This window comes from Pelecanus crispus, chromosome Z (genome assembly GCF_030463565.1).
Source record: "Pelecanus crispus isolate bPelCri1 chromosome Z, bPelCri1.pri, whole genome shotgun sequence".
Lineage (NCBI taxonomy): Eukaryota > Metazoa > Chordata > Aves > Pelecaniformes > Pelecanidae > Pelecanus > Pelecanus crispus.
The window spans coordinates 82,566,951-82,590,526 of NC_134676.1; the positions used below are offsets into that span (position 1 = coordinate 82,566,951).

The 23,576-nt window shown below is 35.3% G+C and overlaps 1 protein-coding gene across 1 annotated transcript in view; it reads left to right on the top strand.

Moving 5' to 3' along the window:
• The window catches only part of ADGRV1 (adhesion G protein-coupled receptor V1), a 321,657-nt gene that overhangs the window by 41,029 nt on the left and 257,052 nt on the right, over positions 1-23,576 (top strand). Inside the window, exons 22-37 of the mRNA XM_075727117.1 lie at positions 628-1,001; positions 2,809-2,985; positions 4,727-4,907; positions 5,527-5,729; positions 6,918-7,047; positions 8,568-8,648; positions 9,981-10,120; positions 10,545-11,154; positions 12,113-12,328; positions 13,576-13,791; positions 14,978-15,222; positions 15,419-15,600; positions 16,342-17,150; positions 18,513-18,722; positions 22,697-22,827; positions 23,080-23,179. Coding sequence (XP_075583232.1) covers positions 628-1,001; positions 2,809-2,985; positions 4,727-4,907; positions 5,527-5,729; positions 6,918-7,047; positions 8,568-8,648; positions 9,981-10,120; positions 10,545-11,154; positions 12,113-12,328; positions 13,576-13,791; positions 14,978-15,222; positions 15,419-15,600; positions 16,342-17,150; positions 18,513-18,722; positions 22,697-22,827; positions 23,080-23,179 — 4,005 coding nt within the window. The remainder of the gene's footprint in view (positions 1-627; positions 1,002-2,808; positions 2,986-4,726; positions 4,908-5,526; positions 5,730-6,917; positions 7,048-8,567; positions 8,649-9,980; positions 10,121-10,544; positions 11,155-12,112; positions 12,329-13,575; positions 13,792-14,977; positions 15,223-15,418; positions 15,601-16,341; positions 17,151-18,512; positions 18,723-22,696; positions 22,828-23,079; positions 23,180-23,576) is intronic.

A 23,576-nucleotide genomic window follows, 5' to 3' on the forward strand; every position in this document is an offset into this window, starting at 1 on the left:
TAGCAAAATAGGAATGAGTATGAGCTACCAGCTTAGTATATTAGTGAAAAAGGCAGCTGTGATCCTATGATTTGCTGAGTAGGATAATTGTTTGGAGACAGAGCAATATTAGTGCTGGTGTAAAAAGAATTTGGAATTTGGTGTGCATTTCTGAAGTCCATATTCCCAGTGCATCAGGGGACAAGCATGTCCAGAAGTGCCAATGCAGTGATGATGAGTATCATCAGAATGGATCCACTATCCTACCAGAGAGGGACGAAATGGTGTCTGTTTAGCAAAACAAAAGCTGAGAGGGGTTGCAGTTGTGCTCTGCAAATCTCTAATGGAAAGAGTGAGGTTTCCAAGCCTCATTAAAATAAGGGATGGTGACAAAGTTCTGGTAGAACTAGTAAGATGAAAAACCTGAACAGTCTAGGATGGAATTGTTTGACCTCTGATGATCTACCTGTAACACTGAGATGAGGCTTGAGGAAGCTCCTGATTTTGCATTTCAAGCTCAATATGATTTCTAATCCAGGGATAGTAAACACTTTACCACTGATTTTTAACAATTACAGCTATTCAGCTGAAGATTTACTACTTTGAAGAAATACAGTAACATGAGGAAAATTATAATTTCCTTCTCAGGTCCAGGAATAGTGAGAATTGGAGCAGGAATCAATGGCAGCAGTAGGTACACAGGGCTAATGCAGGATGTAAGGCTTTATGAGCGTAAATTGACACGAGCTGAGATCTATGAACTCCATGCAACTCCTGCGAAGACTGATGTCCACCCTGTCTCCGGGTATTTGGAGTATCGGCAAGGAGAGACCAATAAAACATTCATTGTGTCTGCAAAGGATGACAAAGAGGAAGAAGGGGAGGAGTTATTCATCCTAAAGCTCATTTCTGTGTGTGGTGGAGCTCGAATTTCACAAGAAAATACCACAGCAAGATTAAGAATACAGAAAAGTGATAATGCTAATGGTTTATTTGGCTTCACTGGAGCATGTATTCCTGAGGTAAGATGTTCATAAGGAAAATTATAGATGGAGTTTTGGACACAGAAAAATTAATGGCAAGAACAATTGACCTGCACAAGGCCTTGATTTCACATTATTAGTTTTTGTAGTTAAGCAAAGTTTTTCTAGAATTTGGAAATGTGTAAGTTCTGTTAATACAGACTCAGTCTCACTGGCATTTGCAATATAATTTTTAAAAATCCCCCAAAATTGTTTTTGTTAAGAAAATTGATTTTATTACATAAACTGAAGACTAAGGCTTAAATTTTTCTAGAATAGTTTTTTCCTTTACTTCTGTCACATCTGAGACAGGGTTATCAGTTAAAAGATAAGATTTAATTTTCTTGTTTGGAGAATGGATTATTACAAAGATTTTTTTTTTTCCTATGTGACATGATGTGTTTGAAAGAATTTTACTAAAGCTCATGCAATGACAAAGTGTGATGTATTTTTCCACAATCATTTGCTATCATAAGGTATAAGGTATAAATTGCACATTTGGTGTGAATTCAGTTGACATTAGCTGTGCATTGGGGTTTTTTTAAACATTAAATTGTTCTTTGGTGGTAGGCACCACATATGCAATATATAAATTTGCTACTTGTTTGGGGAGGATTGAAATAAACACAATTCATTTTTACTTCTTTAATCAATTATGAAGGAGAAAGACATGATACCTCTTTCTATTGATACTGGATTATTTTGGAAAACAAATTTCAGAATACTTTCCAATTTGGGAACTCTCATGACCTTTTAATGACATTTTTTCTAACCGAAGTGCACTCTTGCCTGAGTGATCCTGGTTTTGAATTCGGTTCAGTTTGCTTTCTATGTGCCTACTGTATGCTATGATAATAGATGCCTTCAGTTTCAAATGCCGCTGATAATACTGTGATGCCACAGATCATCAACCAACCATGAAGCAAAATTAAAAATTTATATGGCATATTAATTGCTTTGCACTTATCTTACAGCCATTTCACCAGGGAAGTATCAGAGCTCTCACTGATGATGCAGATACACAGCATTGTTTTACCAGCAATTTAGTTGCTTCGTGTGCATATATGTCTACTAGGCAGCTGAAGGCACATGCAGTATCTGCACTGTGTTATACAGCAGCTCTGAAATTTATCTAATGCTTAAGATAGCTTTAGCCTTTCTAGCAATTTTCAAACAAAATTATTTTCTATTTTAGTTCTATGATCACAATTTTCTAAAACATACGGTCAGTATCAATACCTACTTTGTTCCAAATATGTGAAATTGTTGCTGCTGAAGTCATGTTCTCTGTGAAGACAGAATTGTAAAGAGGACTGTAGCATAGAAAATTTTTCAAAGTTTTTCATGAATGATGATAGTATAGTTTAATTTTAAGTTTAATTTTATAGTTTAATTTTAAATGAAAATGTTTCTTTAAAGTATTGCTAATGAAAATTAAAATAATTGACATTAATATAAAGCAATAGTTTCAGTTGCTTTTGACATGTATATTTCAAGCATATTGATTCTGTCTTTGGCATGTAGTTTAGGGGAAGAGATTGTGTTCAAAACAAAAAACAACGTATAGTTACTGGCTTACCTGTATAGTCCTCAGGGAGACACTAGAAGCTGTTGCAAATTCCACTAAGATCGTTCTGACCACCATCAAGTTCAGTTTCACCTTCCTACCACTCCAAAAGGGCTCAGTAACATGACAACATTTTTTTACCTGAACATTTGACTAGCGTTAGAGAATTCCATGTTTTGTATTTACTGCCTTGATTTACTTTGACAATAACAAACATTTCAATTTCTTGCTTTCTTCCAGACTGCCAATGAGGGTTCCACTATATCCTGTGTTGTGGAGCGTACACGGGGAGCCCTAGACTATGTGTATATAAATTACATTATCTCACAGGTTGATTCCACTGGCATTAATTACTCTGTCACCGATTTTTCTAACAGCACTGGCACTATCACATTCCTTCCTTGGCAGAGATCAGAGGTAAACCCTACCTTCCTATTAACTATTCATCCTGTCCTTTGCAAACCTGCTGGAAAATACCTTCTGAGGGTGCTTGACTGGTTTTCATACTAGAGAGTGTTTCCTTCACGTGGCTTTTGTTATATTTTGCAGGGGGTTTTCCATCCCTGACAATTAGCAAGTGATATGATAGATGCTTATAGGTCTGTGCGTATCTTGGTTCAGGGGTCACCACATGTGCATGTATGTTTGAGTGCACGTAATATACTACATATGTTTACATATACATGCATCTATATAAATTATGAACTAGATTTATGTATATGTATACTTGAAGTGTAGATAATCTTGGGCTAAAATAATGGATCCAGCTACTTCTGAAATTGGAAAATGGTCAGGTTTTGATCTGAGTTTTGTAACTCAGATTTATTTCCGCATCAATGAAATACACAGTAGTAAAGTTCACTGCTGTAATAGTCTTGCAACCACTCTTGGCCACATTCTGTCTCTTTTGCTTAACCTGTTTCTATGGATTCAATCCTGACCTGCAGCACAGGAATTTCACATTTGTTTGAAGAAGAGGTGTGGGACCACAATACTGTGTAAAGCTCATGTGTGTTTTCTGTTAGTGTTCATAAAATAGAAAGGGTGAATTGTTAGTAGAAAATACCATCCTCGGTTTCACTTTTATCACTGTGCTGAAGTCAGTATGGACTGACTGAAACTCACTGACACCATTTGAAAGGATCCCAGTAGCTCCACTAGAACTGTGGATCTGGTCCCAGTTAAACAATGTAAGTGATTAGAGCTTGGCAAAAGCTTGTGATATCTGAAAATAGTTTGTTCGTGTGCCCGTTCATTCAGCTTTAATTCTCCATTGAATCATATTACTGCATTGCATACAGTCATGTAAAGCAAAAATTTCCAAAGCTTTTCCAGTCTGGCAGCATGGATGAGGCCTGCCTTATTCTATCTAGTGGTAGCAAAGGGCTGGTATACCCTCTTGCTCCACTGCTATGTGGTCCAATTTATTGTCTACATACGGAGAAGTTAATAGGCATGGCTCTATGAAACAGATTGGGAGCTGTTGCTCGTCAGGTGAGGTATCCTAAGAGACTTTCCATTGATGTTTCTAAGCTACTCATTCCCATGCCTCTAAATATGATCAGCTACTTAAACCTTTTCTTCTATATGTTTGTCTAATCGTATCACAAAATATAGAAAGCTGGAATTGTCTGAGGTGAATATGTTAGCCTGTGCAGAGCAGGTTATGTTGATTAATATTATGATCTGCAATCTCAAGTGTCAGGTTGCATAAAGAGCTTGCTTTACTTGCTCTCTAAATTGATCACTGTAATTTCTCTTCAGAAGCACAATTTCTTCAAGATTTTGAAATCTATCAAGATATTTCACTTTCAGTATACACAATTTAAACTACGCTTATTTTAAGATACGATAATAAATAATTGCTTGCTTGGTTATGTGTTTATGCAATTTGAAGCACTTAAGAAAATATGCCTTCCATTTCTGATAGCTTGGTAACTTTCTTTTTGGAATACATATTCTAAACATAAAATATTATCCTAGAAGCTAGGTTAAATTACGTGGAAGACAAAAATATTGTCCACATTACTTTCAGAACTACACAGCAGATACAGCTGACTGACTAATCAAAGACTTTGATGAGTTAGGCAGGGTTGTGAAACTTGTAAATGATGTGCATTGCACAGTTTGATTTCTCCATGATTTGGTCCTTCTCTAGGTCTTAAATTTGCATGTTATTGATGATGACATTCCGGAGCTAAATGAGTATTTCCGTGTGACATTAGTCTCTGCAGTATCTGGAGATGGAAAACTAGGTTCAACTGCTACCAGTGGAGCAAGTATAGATCCAGAAAAGGAAACTACTGATATCAGCATCAAAGCCAGTGACCACCCATATGGTAACGATGATGGAGATGATAGAGTCTTGTTGCAGATAATTGTATAGTTCTAGCTCAACAGATAAAAACTTTGCTTAGCCTTGATAGTTGAGGAAGCAATGCCAAGTGTTCCACTTTGTCTAACTTGAGATTAGTTCATAATTTGTGGACATGAGTGAAAGCTGAGTTATTATTCTTGAGAATTTTACCAAAAGGCATCAAAGCTTCCCTGACCAAACAGGTGATGATTTCTTTCTGAGAGCAAATGAAGGCTGCATGCAGCTGATCCTGCACCAGTTTTTCTCAGATGAGAATTCCTGATGAAGAGAGACATTTCTGCATGCTTATTCTGCCAATAAGTACCCAATACTATGACATATTGAGGGTCTTTTGGGAAGACCTGAATTCATTATTGTGCTGTGGCTTTTTCAAGACTGATATGGATATCAGTGAGAGAAGGGAAGGTACACAGCACATCCCTGGAAATAGTGTGATTGAGGCCTAAGTGCATATTATTAATTGATTTTTAATTTCAGAAATGTCACAAAATATAAATATTATAAATAATTTTGTTTCAATTGATTATCATTATTTAAATTTCATGAGAGAAGCCACATAAATAGTACCTCCTGTCTGCCAGGTCTACTACAGTTCTCTGTGGGGCCATCTCCTCAGCCAGGTGATGAAATGATTCTGCCAGCCTCTGCTGTGCCCCATATTACAATTAAAGAAGAAGTTGGACGCATTGGATTACTGGTAGTTCGTGCACAAGGCCTTCTTGGAACAGTTCTGGTGGAATACAGAACAGTACCACTTACAGCTTTCAGTCCTAAAGATTATCAGGTATGTCCATTGCCAAGCTGTGTAATTATTTTGGAATTTAATTCAAGTTATTTGTCCTGGAGAGAGCCTTCAGTTGGAGTATTTTAGTCCAGCTATGATTCTTTTCACAGAAACACTTTGTTTTATATGGTGATGTAATAAATGAATAAATAAAATTCACTTTAAAATATATATCATCATGTGACTTTAACCTCCTGTGTGTGCAGGATGTTTAATTCCTAGGAAAAGCCTAGGAAAAGTTGTTGGTTTTTTTCTTAAGAGAATTGTCAATGTAGCAAGAAGGCATCTTTGCTATTGTTTCTGAATATATCAAACATTATATGAACATTCAGCTGCATGTATATGTTAAGATTATGTTTGTACATACTGAGATTTGTACCTATTCAGCTGTCGTGGTTTAACTCCAGTGGGCAACTAAACACCACACAGCCGCTCACTCACTCTCCTCCACCAGTGGGATGGGGGACAGAATTGGAAAAAAAAAGTAAAACCTGTGGGTTGAGATAAAGGCAGTTTAACAGGACAGCAGAGGAAGAGAAAGTAGTAGTAATAATAATAATACTGATAAAAGAATATACAAAGCAAGTGATGCACAATGCAATTGCTCACCATCTGCTGACCGATGCCCAGCCCAGCGATCGCTGCCCCCCGGCCAACCCCCCCCCAGTTTCTATACTGAGCATGACACCATATGGTATGGAATAGCCCTTTGGGCAGTTTGGATCAACTATCCTGGCTGCGCCCCCTCCCAGTTTCTTGTGCACCTGGCAGAGCATGGGAAGCTGAAAAGTCCTTGACTAGCATAAGCAGTACTCAGCAACAACTAAAACATCAGGGTGTTACCAGCATTCTTCTCATCCTAAATCCAAAACACAGCACTGTGCCTGCTACTAGGAAGAAAATTAACGCTATCCCAGCTGAAACCAGGACATCAACAAAATAATCTGTGTGCATCTGTGTTTGCTTCTGTAACTGATACTTGGGCAGAAAAATGTAGATGAATGCAGATGCTCGTAATGCTGTGAATTTAGGTGTCTTTTTCTCATTATAAAGATTCAGGAGATTTTTTAAAAGCTTAAATGAAGAAAAGTAGATGTTTTGACAAAGGCAAAATCAAGGTTCTATTTATTTTTTCATATGAATGAAAACATTAGACGAGCAAAAATGTGAAGAGCTTTCATATTGCAGGCTGTTGTGGGCATGCTGGAATTTCAGCCAGGAGAAAGATACACATACATTACTGTTAACATCACTGATAATTCTATTCCTGAATTAGAAAAAACTTTTAAAGTGGAGCTGTTGAACCCGGAGGGAGGAGGTAAGACACAAACGTCAATCCATTGGTTGCATTTTTGTGATCTCTACTCATCCATTAAAATCTTACCTTTCTTAGGTCTATTGTTTCCATGTTATTTCTAAAGACAAACAAACACCCTCACATCCCCCAGACAGCTGTAATTTTTCTTAACTGTTCTTTGGCTACTTTGTTAATCATTCTTGGAAACCACCAGATCCCAAAGAAAGTGTATTATTACCATGTATTAGGTCATTTAAAGGCAATCGCTGCTTTTCACATTATATAATTTCATGGCTGGTAGTGAGAATGAAAACAATGTAAAAAATATATAAATTCCAATTTTTTTTAATTTGTCAATATTTATAAAATATTTAAGGCTAAACAGCCGAAGTGGGTTTTTTATCTGCCACTTGAATGAAATCAGAGGAATTGTGATACCCTGGCTCATAACATATTTGACTGGATTATAGCAGTAGAGACTGTGGGTATTGAGAGGTCTAGGGAATTTAGCTGAGCTGGAGAGGTAGCTGGTAGCTCTGTGGAAGAACAAGGAAAACACTCAAAGGAAATCTTGCTGTGAGATGCTAGTCTAGTGACAGGCATCAGCGCCCCTGCCACATAAAACCACTCATTCCTTACAGAATTTTTTTCCATTGGAGAAAATTTTTAAGGGGGCCTGTAAAGCTGGTTGGAGGGGAAAAAGTAATTAGAAACGTTGGCATTCATCAATTGACTTTTATTAAGCAATCCAGAAATACAAGTGTGGTGCTTTCTGGGAAGTGATACTACCTGGAATGAATCCAGATCTCTACTGTGATTATATCTGTCTATATGGTGCAGTGTGGCCCAAGTGATACTTTTGATAAAAACTTCAGACCTTTCAGGCATGTGGACTTTTTGGCCGAATAGTTGTTTTGGTAAAAGGAACCAAACTTTTCTCTTTTTTTTTTTTTTTTTGCAGTAAACTTACATCTACTTTTACTAGGCAGATACCCTGTTAACACAAACCCTCTTTTTGGCCTTTCCAACACCACTGTAAGCACAAAACTTAGCGTAAAGTCTCCATTAGTTGAGTTTTCTGCAGATTTTTCCAACTTTCTGACACATGTTTTAGCCTTGTAAGAAAATACTAGAATAAGAGAGTTTGGGGGAGGGGGTTTAGCCCCTGTTTGTTTTTTTTTTTTAATTCACATTTCCAATTTCTCCATGACAGACTTCATTTAGGAATGAGAAAGGGGAAATGCAAAGAGTGGACACAAAGAGGGAAAGAAAGAAAAGAGAAAACAGAGATGTATGTGTTTTCTTTCCTTCTGAACTCCCATTGCTGTTTCCAATGTCATAAATTAAAGAAGAGGTGGCATATACAATACTTTTCCTGGCTTTTATCAGAAATCCTGTATACTTTCATATGCAAAATTGATGCCTTCCTAGAATACTTCCGTCTCTTTTTGTGTTGTCCAGAAATGTTTAAATTACTTCTACTTTCTCTTTATTTATAAATGTATATATGTGTGTATATCTGTATGTCTGTCATCTTAAAGTTGCTGAGCTCTTTAGAAATGATGGCAGTGGTAGTGGTGATGGGAACATGGATTTCTTCCTTCCAACTGTCCATCAACACGGTAAGCATTTTTGACTAAACCTATTTTTTATTGCTAACTGTAATATGCCTCATAAATTACTATACTGACACAACTTGTCATAGTGTTACTTTAATTGCAGTTACAGGTGATCAATTTAGATTTATCATAAAGTTCTGTGAAAACATTCTTTTCCATTTTAATTTAGGCATAATTGCAATAGCAGTCAGTATTTAGTGTAACACAGAAAATAACAGCTTGTATACCATCAAAATCATATTGTTGTAAAACACAATATAGTAATTCCAGAAGTACAGTGTGCAAAATTAGTTTTGTTTGAAAATTGTCAAACTTTATGGAGAGCAAAAAGGAAACACACTTTTTAAATGTAAGGTAATTTAAAAATTACCTGACTGTATGATTTTATACATGCTTAATGTTACTTTGATTTTCTGCATGTCAAAAATATTTTTAAAGTAAGCTGTGTTAGATTTTTTAAAGGAATGTTTTGATTGTTTTTTTATTTCTTCTCTTTAAGTTTCTATTTATGTCATGACATACAGAAAACAAAGATAATTTAATACTGAGAAAACTGAGTAGAAAATGCTAGATGCAGAAATAACATAAAATAGAGGGAAAACCCTAATGGTATAGGACTTCAAATTAAACCCTACAGACCTGAAAATGTTATATGAGCACCCGTTATCCAAACTGAATAATTTGTTCCTCTGTGACAGCCTGATTTTCAATTTTATTTGTAAATGCCAGGGATTTCTGTTTGAATTGGAGAGTAAGTCTGTGATTTAGCCACTTTTTGGAGCTTTCTGAGTTTTTTGGAAGTGCTATTTCCTTTTTCCTTGTTTCAAGAAATGGTTTTCTTAAATGCCAGGCTCTTTCTGTCTCTGAACACCAAGTTATCTCACCCAAGACAATATTTTTAGTAGTAGGATTTACCAGACTTGTTTTTTTTCTTTGTTTTTCATTCCAGCTGATGTTAGGATGAGACCTTCATTCATTTGGTCTATCTGCTTACACTGTGGTTTACCATATAACTCCCCACTGTACTAAATTCTGCTCCATTTTAATTTGTTAAACGTGTAATTTTATTTCTGTTCCTCCCTTAAAATATTCATATTTATTATATTTTTTTGTTGCATAGTTCCATGGAAGGGCTGCCAGGATGGCATTACTGAAAGTCAGTTCCTTATCCATGTGGGTACTTACCATGCATTTAAAAAAAACAAAGACGAAACAGCACGGCTACTCCAGTCATGTTCTCCTGTGTATTTTTTGTAACATGTTCTTTAGCTGTTTTCTTTCATGTAAGAAAAGATGCTACAAAAAATAACTGGTTTTGGAACTTGCACTTAACAGCTAGCTTGGGAATTGCATCCCACATCCTTGTAACTATTGAGGCTTCTGATGACGCTCATGGTGTGTTTGAGTTCAGTACTGAGTCACTCTTGGTAAATGGAACTGAGCCTGAAGATGGAGATAGCAATATTGTACTGCAGGTTAGAAAGCTTTACGTCTCGTATTGCTGTACAGTCCTCTTCTGTCTCTCTGTTTACTGGGTGTTCTGCAATGTTTTTGCCCTAAATCTATAGGGTTTATAACAACTTTATCATGCACATCTGTTTTGCCATTCCATACTGAGTTTTCTAATGTATATCATTCAGCTTGAAGCTAAAATGGTATCCATAGGTTTAAAATTATTTCTACTTGTTTACATTTGAGGTACTACTGTCTTGAAATAATGGTGCTGATGATACAACAAATACAGCAAATCTGAGATAACAAAGATTACACTGGTTTTCTTAAAACACAAATTTATTTTTAACCCATTGTATCAATGTCTTTGCTTAATTCCATCTCATACTTTTATGTTTTTCTTTCTTGTAGAACAGAAATATGCAGATCTTTATATTTTTCACTTAGGTTGTGAGAACGCATGGGGCCTTGTCTCAGGTGACACTGCATTGGATTGTAGCCTGTGATCTTAGCAAAGACCTGATCTCCACAGATGGGAATGTAACATTTGATGCTGGCCAAGTGAGAGCAAATATTACAGTACAGGTTTCTCCTGATGAAGTTCCTGAATTGGATAAAGTGTTTTCAGTTTTGATCGTCAATGTCTCCAGTGGTCGTCTTGGAAATCATACTAATGCAACATTAACTATTTTAGCTAATGATGATCCATATGGAGTCTTCATCTTTTCTGAGCAAAACAGACCAATGAGAGTTGAGGAAGAAACAAAAAATGTCTCCCTGACAATAATAAGGCACGGTGGTCTCCTCGGTACAGTAATGGTAACATACAGAACTATTGACACTGATGAAAAGTCACCTTTTCTTCCACCTGATGTTGTTAGAGCCATAGAGGGAAAAGATTATATACCCATTACAGGTTACATGATCTTTGCAGCCAGTGAAAGTGAGGCCACAATATCTTTGCCTATTTTGGATGATGATGATCCTGAGAGGTCAGAATCTGTTTTTGTGGAGCTAAGCAGTGTTGTTTTGATTGAGAAAGTACAGGATCGGCCAAGTAAGTATCTTACATATGTAAAACCTACAATTTAAATATGAAGGCTAGTATTTATATTTAATAGGATAAAATGCACCAAGTTAAATGATAAGCTTTTTACCTCTGCCAAACTCTGTATAGTTAAGAAATCTCTGAGTTACCTCCTTGTGTGCTGTTAGCATATATTTCCTTTAGCGCAGTATTTTGTCAGGGATGGATGAGCATTTCTTTATCCTTTTTGCATCCTTTTGGTGTTTCAGGCCAAATATGTTACAGTATTGGATTTGTGCACTAATACCTGTTCATCTAGTGTTGGTTCTGTAAAGTTCAGTATTAGGAAATAGCTAAGCTAATTTTGCTTATTGAAAGCCAAAAAAGTCTTTTAAAAATAAAGTGGGGTAGAATTACAGCTGAATGTTGCTTTTTCAATGTAGACAATGTTTGCTTCATGCCTCATTCAGGTAAATTCAGGTCATTAGAACCTGATTTGTGCTTCAAAGATTCTTGTCATGTCTAACAGCTGCCCCCACCCCAGATTGATGTTGATGTTAAGGGAAACGTCAAATATAATTCTGCTGGGAGTTTGAAATCTCATTTATATTTCATCATAGCAAGTGTAAAAATGAAATTCTTCTGAACTTTATTGATCCTACTACTGGCCTTATGGGCAAATAAATAAATAAACAAATTATTTCACAGTACCTCACCTCTTCAAAAACATTATGGATTGTATGCTCCACAGCAGGGTAGAATAGTAATTTTTTTTTAAAAATTGGGATTTTTCAGCCATAATATAATTCAAACACCAAAAGTATGTTGGTGCATTTTGTAGTTATACTTTGTCCAATTCTAAAAAAGATAATTTTTTTGAAAGCTAGTGGCGACTAACCACTAAACTCAAATGTATGTCTATAAACTTTATAGCCACAGAGAGCAGGCATCTCAGACACCCCCTCACTAAGTTTTGTTTACGTTTCAGTTGTAAATTCTCCTCAACTTGGATTAGTGGATGAGAGAATAGCTCATGTAATTATCAATGCCAATGACGATGCCTTTGGAACACTTCAGCTTTCAGCTTCAACTGTGCGAGTTGCTGAAAATTATGTTGGACCAATCATTAATGTGACCAGAACTGGGGGAGTATTTGCAGATGTTTCTGTGAAATTTAAAGCTATGCCAATAACTGCAACAGCTGGTAAGAAATCAGAATAGCAGAAGTATGCAGTCTATGTTAAAGTGGAAAGAGCATACTGTACGCTTTGACCAGTCAAAGCAAACAAGTGTTTATTGAATGCACTATTGTCTAACAAGTACAAAAAAAAAAGTAGTGAGACATTTACTGACTCTGCTTAGCAAATAGGAGTCTAAGCCCTATTGGAGAGGTCATGCATCAGCTTTTAGAAAGCTCTGAGACATCATCACTGAAGAATCTAGCAAGAGAAATGAGTGAAGGAATTGGGGTATTTGTTTCCCTAGTAGCCTACCACCCCTTCAAAAAAAGAAAATAAATAAAAATAAAAAGTACTATAATAGTATATGTAGCTACTCTTTAGTCCTGTGTACATATTGAAACCTTCCATGCATTGTTTAGGTGAACTTGTTGGAGAGGAGGTGAGAGCTGGGGACTCAGCTGTAAAACAAACAGGCAAAAACCAATCAAAACCCAAGAAGGCTTGAACTTCTAAAAATGGGAGGTTAAGTTCTTCAGTTGGTCATTGCTGTAGAGAAGGTACATAAAGAAAGGAGCAAACTTATGAAGTGTGCAGGGTCAAAAACAATTAGACAGTTATAAATCAAACTCACTGTATTTCAACTGTGTCCAGAATTGAATAGATGGGTGGTACATGCTCTGAGAACCTGTATTTTAGCTTCCTTTTTACGTAACAGACTTTTCTAAATATGTGTGTAGCTAGATTGATGTCAGAGTATGCTTTCAATTAGTTTCTGAAGCAGAGCCATTATCTAGTGTATCACAGTTGTTCATCTAGACATTTTTAGCATGAGTTTGCCTAAAGTGAGATCCGCACACAAAATGTGCCTGTTGCTAAAATGCTTTGACAAAGGTGCTTCTGTTCACTTTTATCTCTTGGAATGCCAGACAGCAATTAGAAATTAAAGACAGAAATGTCTTGGTAGTGTGACCTTGTCAATGGAAGATGATAAGGGACCTTTTGTAACTACCTCCTGGTCTAACAGTGAAAACTCTGGTTTGGCCAAGCCAAGTTTTATTTTAATACATCCAGATATCTAAAGGCAACGGGAAATAAAAAAGACTGTGTTGTCTGGATCTGAAGATAAAGAGCCATAGAATCATGGAGGAATGCATGTGTAAGCAAAAAGACAAGATAAGTATTACTGGTGATGTTCAATACACTGAACCGTAATGCATTAATGTTCTTTGTTTTTTATTGTTTTGGGGTTTTTTTTAATCTACAAATCTAGGTGAGGACTACAGTGTAGCCTCATCAGATGTTGTCTTACTAGAAGGAGAAACAAGTAAAGCTGTGCCAATTTATATAATTAATGATATCAGTCCTGAAGTTGAAGAGTCATTTTATGTTCAGCTGCTGAATCAAACAACAGGAGGAGCCTTGCTTGGATCTTTGACTAGCGCAATTATAACTATCGAGGCTTCTGATGACCCATTTGGATCCTTTGGTAAATGAGTCTTATTTGCATATTTTCTCTTTTCTGTTAACATTTTTACTGCAGATTTGTGGGTGAGCTGTTACTGGGCAACTGAATAAAAACCTTCAGAAGACAAAGAAGAAGCCTGGATGAAGACAGTAAAGGAAAAGATAAAATAAACTAATTTAGAACATGTAATTAAGGAGTAATGCTGCTTTAATACAACAAAAAAAGCATTATTTAGTCAGCTGATATAGCGAGATTTTTGACTCTCCCAATAGAGATGGATTTTAGTTTACTTTTTTTTTTATCTATTCTAAGTGCTGCATTTCTGCAATAGGTTTAAGCCAAAATCTGCATTCTAATATCTGTTCCTTAAATACTTCTATATCTTTGTTTTACTAGATAATCAGCCAAAGCAGATTTAAAAATCTGGGGAAATTGAAAAATATAAAGAGAAATTAAATAACATTCTTTTATTTTCTGTCAAGTATGTTAGTTTTTCTTCTACCTGTTATTATCAATAAAATGAATTGTGTGTACTTTCCAAAATCAGTTTCATTACACAAGTTTTGAGAAGGGTTTTGGTGACTTAAAAAATGTAATGATATTTTAGAAATCTATCTTTTTTGTTTGTTGTTTGGTTTTTTGGTGTATTTTTTCCTGCTTTTTCCTTTGACTTACCCTTTTTTCCCTTCAGTAGCCCACTTAATTCCTCTTGTCCCATCTTGTCAGTAGAAGAAGGTAGAGGAAAGTAAGAAAAAAATATCAAAAAGAAATAATTCTGGATAGGTAATTAATTAGTTCTTAAAAACTAAAAGTTTAATACAAGGAAGACTTTTACTTGAAATGATTTTAAATGGAATATGTTGACTTATTTCTTCAGTAAGTGACATAAAAGATGTTACAGAGTTTCCTTGCTGGGAATAATTATGAAATTGTCTTGTAAGAGCTTATAAACTGGTCATGGTTAGCCTTGAACAATGGGTATGTTGGAATAAACTTTTTGGATGAGGGCTTAATTTTCATGCTAATTTCCTCTGTAGATGAAAATATTAACACTGAAAGTTTGCTTTTAAGTTTAAACCTGATTAAAAGTGATTTACCTGTGCCAGTAAATGCAATCAAGTGAAATAATACTATGTACTTCAGGAGGTGATTTATTTACTTTTGGTTTCATTGTTCATGAAATACATCTGTCTGTGCTGTATTTCAGTTTTTCAGATTACCGAATTCACTATGGAGGAGCCTGAGTTTGGATCAGTAACCATAAATCTGCCAATAATCCGCAATGCTGGGACACTTGGTAATGTTACTGTTCAGTGGATTGCTACCATTAATGGACATCCTGCTGATGCTGACTTGCAGGTCGCCTTGGGTAATATTACTTTTGCCCCTGGGGAAGCCATTCAGATGTTGCTGTTGGAAATCCTGGCTGATGATGTTCCAGAAATAGAAGAAGTAAGTAAAGCAGTTACATCTTTCTTGAATAGTATTAGAGTTTTAACTTATTATACAAAAGTGTGCAAAGGAAAACAAGGAATGTTCTGGCAGGAAGGTGCAAGAAGTTCAGATTTTACTTTGCTTGTGATTATTGTTAGAAATAGCAAAAATTGTTTAGCTGCATTATTTATTTTTCTTTTTTTTTCTTTTTGAGATTGTCCATGTAGAATTAACTCAGGCCTCCAATGGTGGTGCTATTGGGTTAGATGGCGTGGCAAATATTATAATACCTGCCAATGATAATCCTTATGGCACAGTTTTCTTTCATCAATCCTTATACCAAATTCAGGAGCCACTAGAAAGAAAGTTGCTTGCAAATGTAACAGTCAGGCGAAGGTTGGTATAATGTTTGCTTTATTTATATCCATTACTTTTTCTTTATATTTGTCTTGGCTATAATTTCTCTTGTAAAATATTTTCACCAATTTCTTGATCTGCCAACTCAATGCATTTGTATTTCATGTACATTGGTTTTGAACTAGATGTGTGCTTATTAAAAAATGTACATAAAGTACTTAAAGGTAATATGCATTCTAATGTACAATGTAAACCTAATGTACATGGTGTACTTGAAGTTTCATTTTGCCTATTTTATCATCAAATCATTAAAAGCTGCACAACAGCCTGCTCCTGTAATTTGAACTGGAGGACAAAATGGGTCAACCCTTGTGGGATGGAAAGAAACAAGGAAAGGAAAACAGGTTTTATGCATGTGATATGACATCCTGAGGACAGCTAGGAGGAAAGATGACAAGGTTGGCCAGCACAGCCTTTTTCTTCCTTGCCAACCCTAAGAAGGCTAAGTTAATTCCTAGAAACAAACGTTTGCAAACATGCATTCTTAACAGACTGCTACCCAATCTATAAATAATTAAACTTGCTGTCCACAACAAATGAAAACTCAGTTATTCTGGTACTAGCTTCAAGGGAACCCACTCTACTTAGCTATTTGGAACTTTTCAGCAATTCAGAAAGGGCCAGTTGATTTTATTTGCTTTTATTCTGAACCTAGAAACATACAGAATGTTAGGCATACTTCATCAACTGACATTACTTTTTTATTTTAATGTCTTTTAGCGGGGGAAGGTTTGGTCAGCTGCAGATATTTTACAGCACTTCTGAGACTGACATCATAGCTCTTGCCATTGAGCAAGGTCAGGATATCCTGGCCTGTTACGAGTCTCCTGTACAAGGAATTCCTGACCAACTATCCAGGACCAGAGTGAACATGTCAGCAGCAAGTGACCCACTGTATGCCTGTGCAACTCAGTGCCTAAAGGAACAAGCATGTTCAGCCTTTACATTTTCCAGTGCCTCTGAGATTCCTCTCTGCCTTTGGCTGACATCAGACATCAGCCCATTAACTAACACTTCAGGATTCTGGACCTACAAGAAAAACATCACCAGTGCATCTGCTCTCTTTAGCACACAAGCCATAGGTGGTAGTGATTATGAATCTATTACAAGACAGTGGGCCATAATGCAGGAAGGGCAAGAGTTTGCAAATCTCACAGTTACCATACTCCCTGACAGTCTGCCAGAGTTGGATGAGAAATTCACTATATCCCTTTTGAAAGTTGAAGTTATGAACATCTCAGCCAGCTTAAAAAATCAACCAACTATAGGACAGCCAAACACTTCCACAGTTATCATAATGATGAATGGAGATGCATTTGGAGTATTTAAGATCTACAGCGTAAGTCCCAATGCGACAGAGAAAGGTCTGTATGTTGAAGTAGAAGAACGTACTCAGAACGTGCAGCTAATGATACATAGGACAGAAGGCAGCCTGGGACAGGTGACAGTGGAATGGCATGTGGTTGGTGGAACTGCTACCCCAAACTTGGATTTTGTAGGTGTTGGTGAGATTCTGGTGTTCGCTGAAGGTGAGGCAAGGTTTTGCACTCGCTTCTGTTTTATAGAACTAAAGAAAAGCAAAAAGAATCTGACAAGCACTCAGTCCTCTGGATGTTTTGATGTGATGTCTTATTCTTAGGCTAAACCTCCCTGAATGCTCAATCTGCAAAAGAATATAGTTCATTAGCACATAGCATTATGCTGCAGAACACACACAGTGGCAGTAAAAAAAAAAAAATATGAAAAGCATAAATATCTAAGTATTTTTTTAAGATATTGCAGTGTGCATTATAAAGATTACCTTTTTATCACATAAATAAGGAATAATAATGCTGAAGATACTTGTTATATCAAGCATAATTAAAATGAGAATCAGGCCTAAATGGTCTTTTGTTAACCTTCAGTTAATACAGTACTAATTTTTCATGACGTCTCTTTTTGTATTCTGAGAGCATATTGATTTCATAACATAACAGCATGTTAAAAAAAAATTGCAAACAGGACAAACAAGTCAATGGCAGACATTACTTAAGTACCACACAGCATGACAGATATATTTTATATTTTCAAAGTCAGAGTTGACTGAAAAGTTATTTTGAAAGCAATTTGTGGAAGTACAGTAAAAAGTCTAGTGTGCTAGCTAGCTTGCTAAATCATCTGAACTCAAAGGAATGGTTGCCAGCAGTGATTCTGAAGCTGATATGTACTTACATTAGTGGTTATAAGTTTAGCAAAAACTGTTTTCAAAGTATTTTGAAACACAGTGTAACAAGAAATATGTGTATCTTGTAAACTGGTATTCTTATAATCATAAAACACAGGTTATGCACAGTCACTGAGCAACAGGATTGTGTCGTAAATTATAATGGATTATAGAGACTGGTAGTTGATTGTGTTTGCTGTTTACACTATCATTCTTTGATAGTCCAGAAGACAAGTAACTAACACAATGACAGCCTGTTTTAATACGTTCCCTGGCCCAGTAAATATATTCAAATTGAATGTACATAGTTGTGTATATGGTTTATCAGAGAACTTACGCACTTGGTAATTGTTTGCAAGAATGATATTCCCCTTTTCTAAGTTAAATTTGAAAGTCAGAGAACTTACAATGCAAATAAAGAATTCGAGACATTCAGAAATTATGCCTACATTGCTAATTTCTATGTAATATATTTAATAATTTGATAATTACATTGCCCTAATGTAACTTTTCAATAATAATTGAATGAAACTTCATAATGACACTCAGTAACTTCTAGACAGGTACATAAATAAATATGCTTCATGCCCTTTTTTATATCTTTTAAGTATTTCCTACGAAGGGAGATGATTAAGTCTTTTTAAAAGGTGATTTCCATGTGCATATGTATATGTTGTTCTCCTTGCAGGGGAAACAAAAAAGATGGTCATGCTAACCATTTTAGATGATTCAGAGCCAGAGGACAATGAAAGTATCATTATCAGCCTGGTCCATACTGAAGGAGGAAGTCGGATTCTGCCCCGTTTTGACACTGTCACAGTGATTATTCTGGCAAGTGACAACGTGGCAGGAATTATTAGCTTCCAGACAGCCTCAAGATCTGTTATTGGTCGTGAAGGTGGGTTCTTTGTGTTGACCACACTCAGTTTGTCTAACATTAGCTTCCATCTCTGTGCTTTCTGTTGATAATGACTCACAGTAATTGTTTATATCACTGTTCAGAGAATACCAGCAAGCAGAGAATAACCACATACTTGGCATGTATTTCATTGAGTTTTTAACTCTTGCAAGTATAGCACTTAAAGAAATCTGTGGAAAGGAAGAGTACACCATGTCCAAAACCATTTTATATACCATCATCTATGCTTTCCTTTTTTCTGAAGATCATGCCTTGTTTCTATGGGTGTTGCATTTCAAAGCCCCTTTTAGCATATCTTGTCTTATTCATTTATATCATATTCCAGAACTGTATATAACTCCCATCATACACACCTATTAATAGTCATGAGCAAGTCACGTCTGTCAGTGACTAAAAATCACTTTAAATCTTCTCAAAAATATTCCCACAGAAAGATTAAGGTCACATCTTCCTTCTTCCTGACTCAATAACCTGCTGTTTTAAAACTTTCTGTTTATGTTTTTTTATGGTAGCTAATTTGGGAATGTGGTAATCTTGCTGTCATCACTCAGTCATGACATTTGAGAAAGAAAAATAATAATTTGATATGGAACAGAGATTTCTACTAGTACTTTAAAAGAGCAAGTTGCATGTTTGATCTAAGGTTTGATGCAGTTTTGCACAGGTTAATAATGGTACTGATGGTCAATTGCTTTTGGCAGCCTTTGGTGGAATCTCAGTGTATTGCAGTATCATATCTCTCTGACCTGTAAACTGATGGGAAGGGAAAGTTAACAAACAGAAATTTGCTGTACAGGAACGTGTGCATTGCATTTTCTGTATGAAGAAAAAAGTCTTTCTCAACCTTCCAGACATGAAAGACATCATAACCTTTTGTTTTTTATCTAGATGCAGTTTGTGTTAATTCTGTGCTAGTATGTGCCCAGTTTTTGTCTTTGATTTCTCCACATTAACAGTTCTGATCCACCTGCCAAGCCAGCTGCAATCTGGCAAGCTAAAAAGAGCTGTTAATGAGCACAAGGAGTTAATACAAACTGTCTCATTCCCAAAGGTTATGATGACCCTGAATACTTTCCACTAGTTAAATATTATTCATAGCATGCTAGAAAATGCTGGCCATTTGGAGCTGAAATACTCTGCTATAGTTCGGAAATTACTGGATTCTAATTCCTCAGTTTGTGAAAAATAGTGCATTGTCTTGCAGCAAGAAAAAACAACCAAACTAAGTCCCTTTGATAAAAAAAGGAATGATCTAAGGCCTTTAGATGATTTCAGTGTTTGTATCTCATTTTCCGTATCAAGTTTTTTGGTTCTGAAAACAAAATTTACCAGACATAAATTCAAATATTATTATCTTTTATATTTATTGGATTATCAAACAATTTCTGTCAAGCAAATCTCTATTATTTTCAAGCTGTGCATATTATTTACCACCTTACTGAGGGCAAGGGTAGCATTTTAGTACAGGCAGAGGCATGCAACAGTGGTGTGGCTATGACTGTATTAGAGGAAAATGCACTGCAGTAGCTTGAAATGATGAAGAGAAGGATGGCTGAGGCCCCCTTCTTCTCCCTCATAAATGAAATCTAAAGATATGGATAACATGGTTACATATTAAAAAACTTAAAATAGTGAAATTAGCTTAATAAGACTTTCAATCTTCAGAAATCAATTAGTATTTGTATTAGTGTTTCTTTCTGGATAGGGATACCAAAGATTTTGGTAAAGCTGACCAAGAAACATGGGCCAGTAATTAACTACTTGGGGTCTGTAATTATGATGAATTATACTTCAGGTTTCTTCTTAGTGTTTGGATTACAGTGTAACAGGCTTCTGCATCATAAAGTGTTTTGTCCCAGTCTTCAGTGAAAATCCATTGTATTACATAACGTTGTATTGAAATAAGCTTTGTCCAAATTGTGCATTCTATAATGGTAGTAAAGTAACCATTTTTCTGTTAAATATTTATTTGTTTGCAATGGAAGTGCAAAATTCTCAAATAGGGTAGTGTGGATTTCAGTGCAGTGTTAAACAATGTAATAAATTAGCCTCAGCGAACTTGTAAACCGGTAGTCTATCCTCAGATATCTGACTGTAGGAGCAGAATCCTTGTGATGTCAATAAATTTTGAATTCTTTTATTCAGGGAACAACTTAAGACAAAGATATGAACATTGGTACCTCTCCAAGGCTTAACTGAAGTTTGGAATGTGGAGGCTGAATAATACATACTAATTCCATTTATTTGAAAATGGTTGTATACAATTCTTGTATGAATTCTTCACAATTTTATATTTTAATTAATCATATTGAAGTTAGTATCTTGAAGCTAGTTGTTTGTATCTCTCTCATTGGTAGCCAATATACCTGCATCTCTAATATTTCCTTACCAAGAAAAGAACACTTCTAGAAAATGTTCAAATTGTTCTGCCAGTTTTAGCTACACAATACTGTCCTGCAATATGATATACTAGATTAGCCAGATAGCATCCTAACTTGATGCTCTTTAAATTACACAATCAGAGAGACTAGCTGGGCTGCTCAGTTCTCTATGCCATGGAGTGAGAAGCCACATAACTCCACATCTTTTTCACTTTCATAAATGTATCTCAGCGTTTCTCAATAGGTTTGCTTCTAAGTGTGTACATAACACAAATCAGAAGATGGAATTATTCCAGATTTTGCAATAGTGAAAAAAAATCATCAGTTAATAGCAATAATAAGAAATACTTTTTCAGTCAGTTGGGGATGGAACTAAGTTTGTCAGTTTTCTGTTTCTGCATTGCTAAAATACATTTTGACAAATTTTTGTTTAGTTTTGTTCATTCTTTAGTAAGCAAAAGAAATCTCATGTATCATTATTTCCAAGCATCTCAATATTATAGATTTCTGCATATTTCATGTCTTTGAAAGCCAGTGCAACACTGTACAGACTGGCAAACTTAAATTCCATGCACTTGAAAAATGCTGTTGACAGACAGATGCAATACACTTACATATTGTGAATAAACATCTGTCCTCTAATGTGAACATATTGCAAAATATTACTAATTTTACCTGCTGATTTATGTCATATTGATATGACATGTTAATTTCACATGTCCATATTTAAAATATTTAATATTATATAAACTATACAAATTTTATAAATGTGTATAAATATTTACTATTATATACATTTTCTAAATTTGACAAATATTTATAAGGAGTTTGCTCTTTTTAATTAAAGTGGCCATTGGGTTAAATGTCATAAATGTGAAAAATACCATAATTGCTTCTTATAGGTGCACATTGTCAGCTGATACTGATTATCCCAGAAATTATTAAATATATAAATTATAAATTAATGAATATTAATATTTTAAAGTACCTTATTTTTAAAATTATAAATTATTAAATACTAACATTTTCTGGGTATTTTCTTTTCTAATATGGATAATATTTGTAAGTTCAAACTCACATAAGTGGAACTTACAGGTAACTACAAGCATTTTTCTGCATGCACTATGTAAAGTCACAAGACACTGCAAATGTTAGGAAAATGCATATTCCTTGCCAGTTAGATGTTGTAGAAAACTCTTTGTGTTATAGGTGGTATATACAGCATTTACTATTTTGTGTAGTTCACAGGCGGGTATTGCTCTTCTTTTGTGAGTGTCTTGATGGGCATTTACTTTCTAAGTTATTCATCTGTACCAGGTTTCCTCATGTTTTGATAGTTCTTTCCAAGAGTGAACTAAAACCGGAAAAATCCAGGACAAAAGAGTTAGGTTTTTTTGTTTCAGTATTAAAACCAAATGTGTTATATAATTACTGTGGAGCTCACTATTAAAAATATGAATGTCTTTCAGAAAAATTATTTTGACTGTGATGTATGTTTTTGGCTTCTCATTTTTATAATTGACATGTAGGAGAGGAAACCCCAAAATGTTGCATCTTACCCTTTGTTCCTAGGAGAACAACTGCAATTCCATATTGTAAGAACCGCCCCAGGACTGGGAAATGTTACTGTTGAATGGAAGATAGTTGGGCATAATGTAAAACAAAATTTTGAAAACTATTCTGGAATACTCTTTTTTCCTGAGGTAGGTCTATAAGCAAAGCTAAAGGCTACAGGAGAATGTTGTAATTAGAACTGAGCTGATACAACAAGTGTGCTTTTACAGCAGTCTTTGTTTCTTGATCTGATTGTTTACTTGCTCCCTTACTCTTATGGAGGGAGTTTAGTTTTTGATACTTTAACTTTACATTTCTTAAAGGTGTTCGAAATGTATATGATAAGGTGATATCACTTATAATTTGTATAATAATGACTAATCACTTAATAAAATAAATAGGAGACATTGAATACAACATTGTATGTTCACTTGCTGGATGACCATATTCCTGAAGAAAAAGAAGAATACCAGATCATCCTACACAACATCAAAACAGAAGGTAATGCAGAACTATAGCCTGCTATATCTTAAAACTACCATTTAGCAGTGTAACATTTTTATATGTATTAATCCATTTTGGAGATGTAGGACTAGGCGTACTGCAACTAGTGTAAACTGTGCAAAGTTCATTCACATTTTATTGAAACAGGCTTGATCTATGTGTGTATGTGTGTGTGTACACATATATATATATATATATGTGTACACAAACACAGTGTCTTTGCAGTTTTCCTTAACTGAATACAAAGTTCAGCTTACTAATGTATTCTGCATACAGTTGCGATGAAATAATATTTTAAAGATTTTAAAGCAATCTTGTCATGCCACAAGCTGACTTTCTGATCTGTCCCTGAATTCAAGGAGGTCAGAATATTTATTCTTACCATTCAATTTAT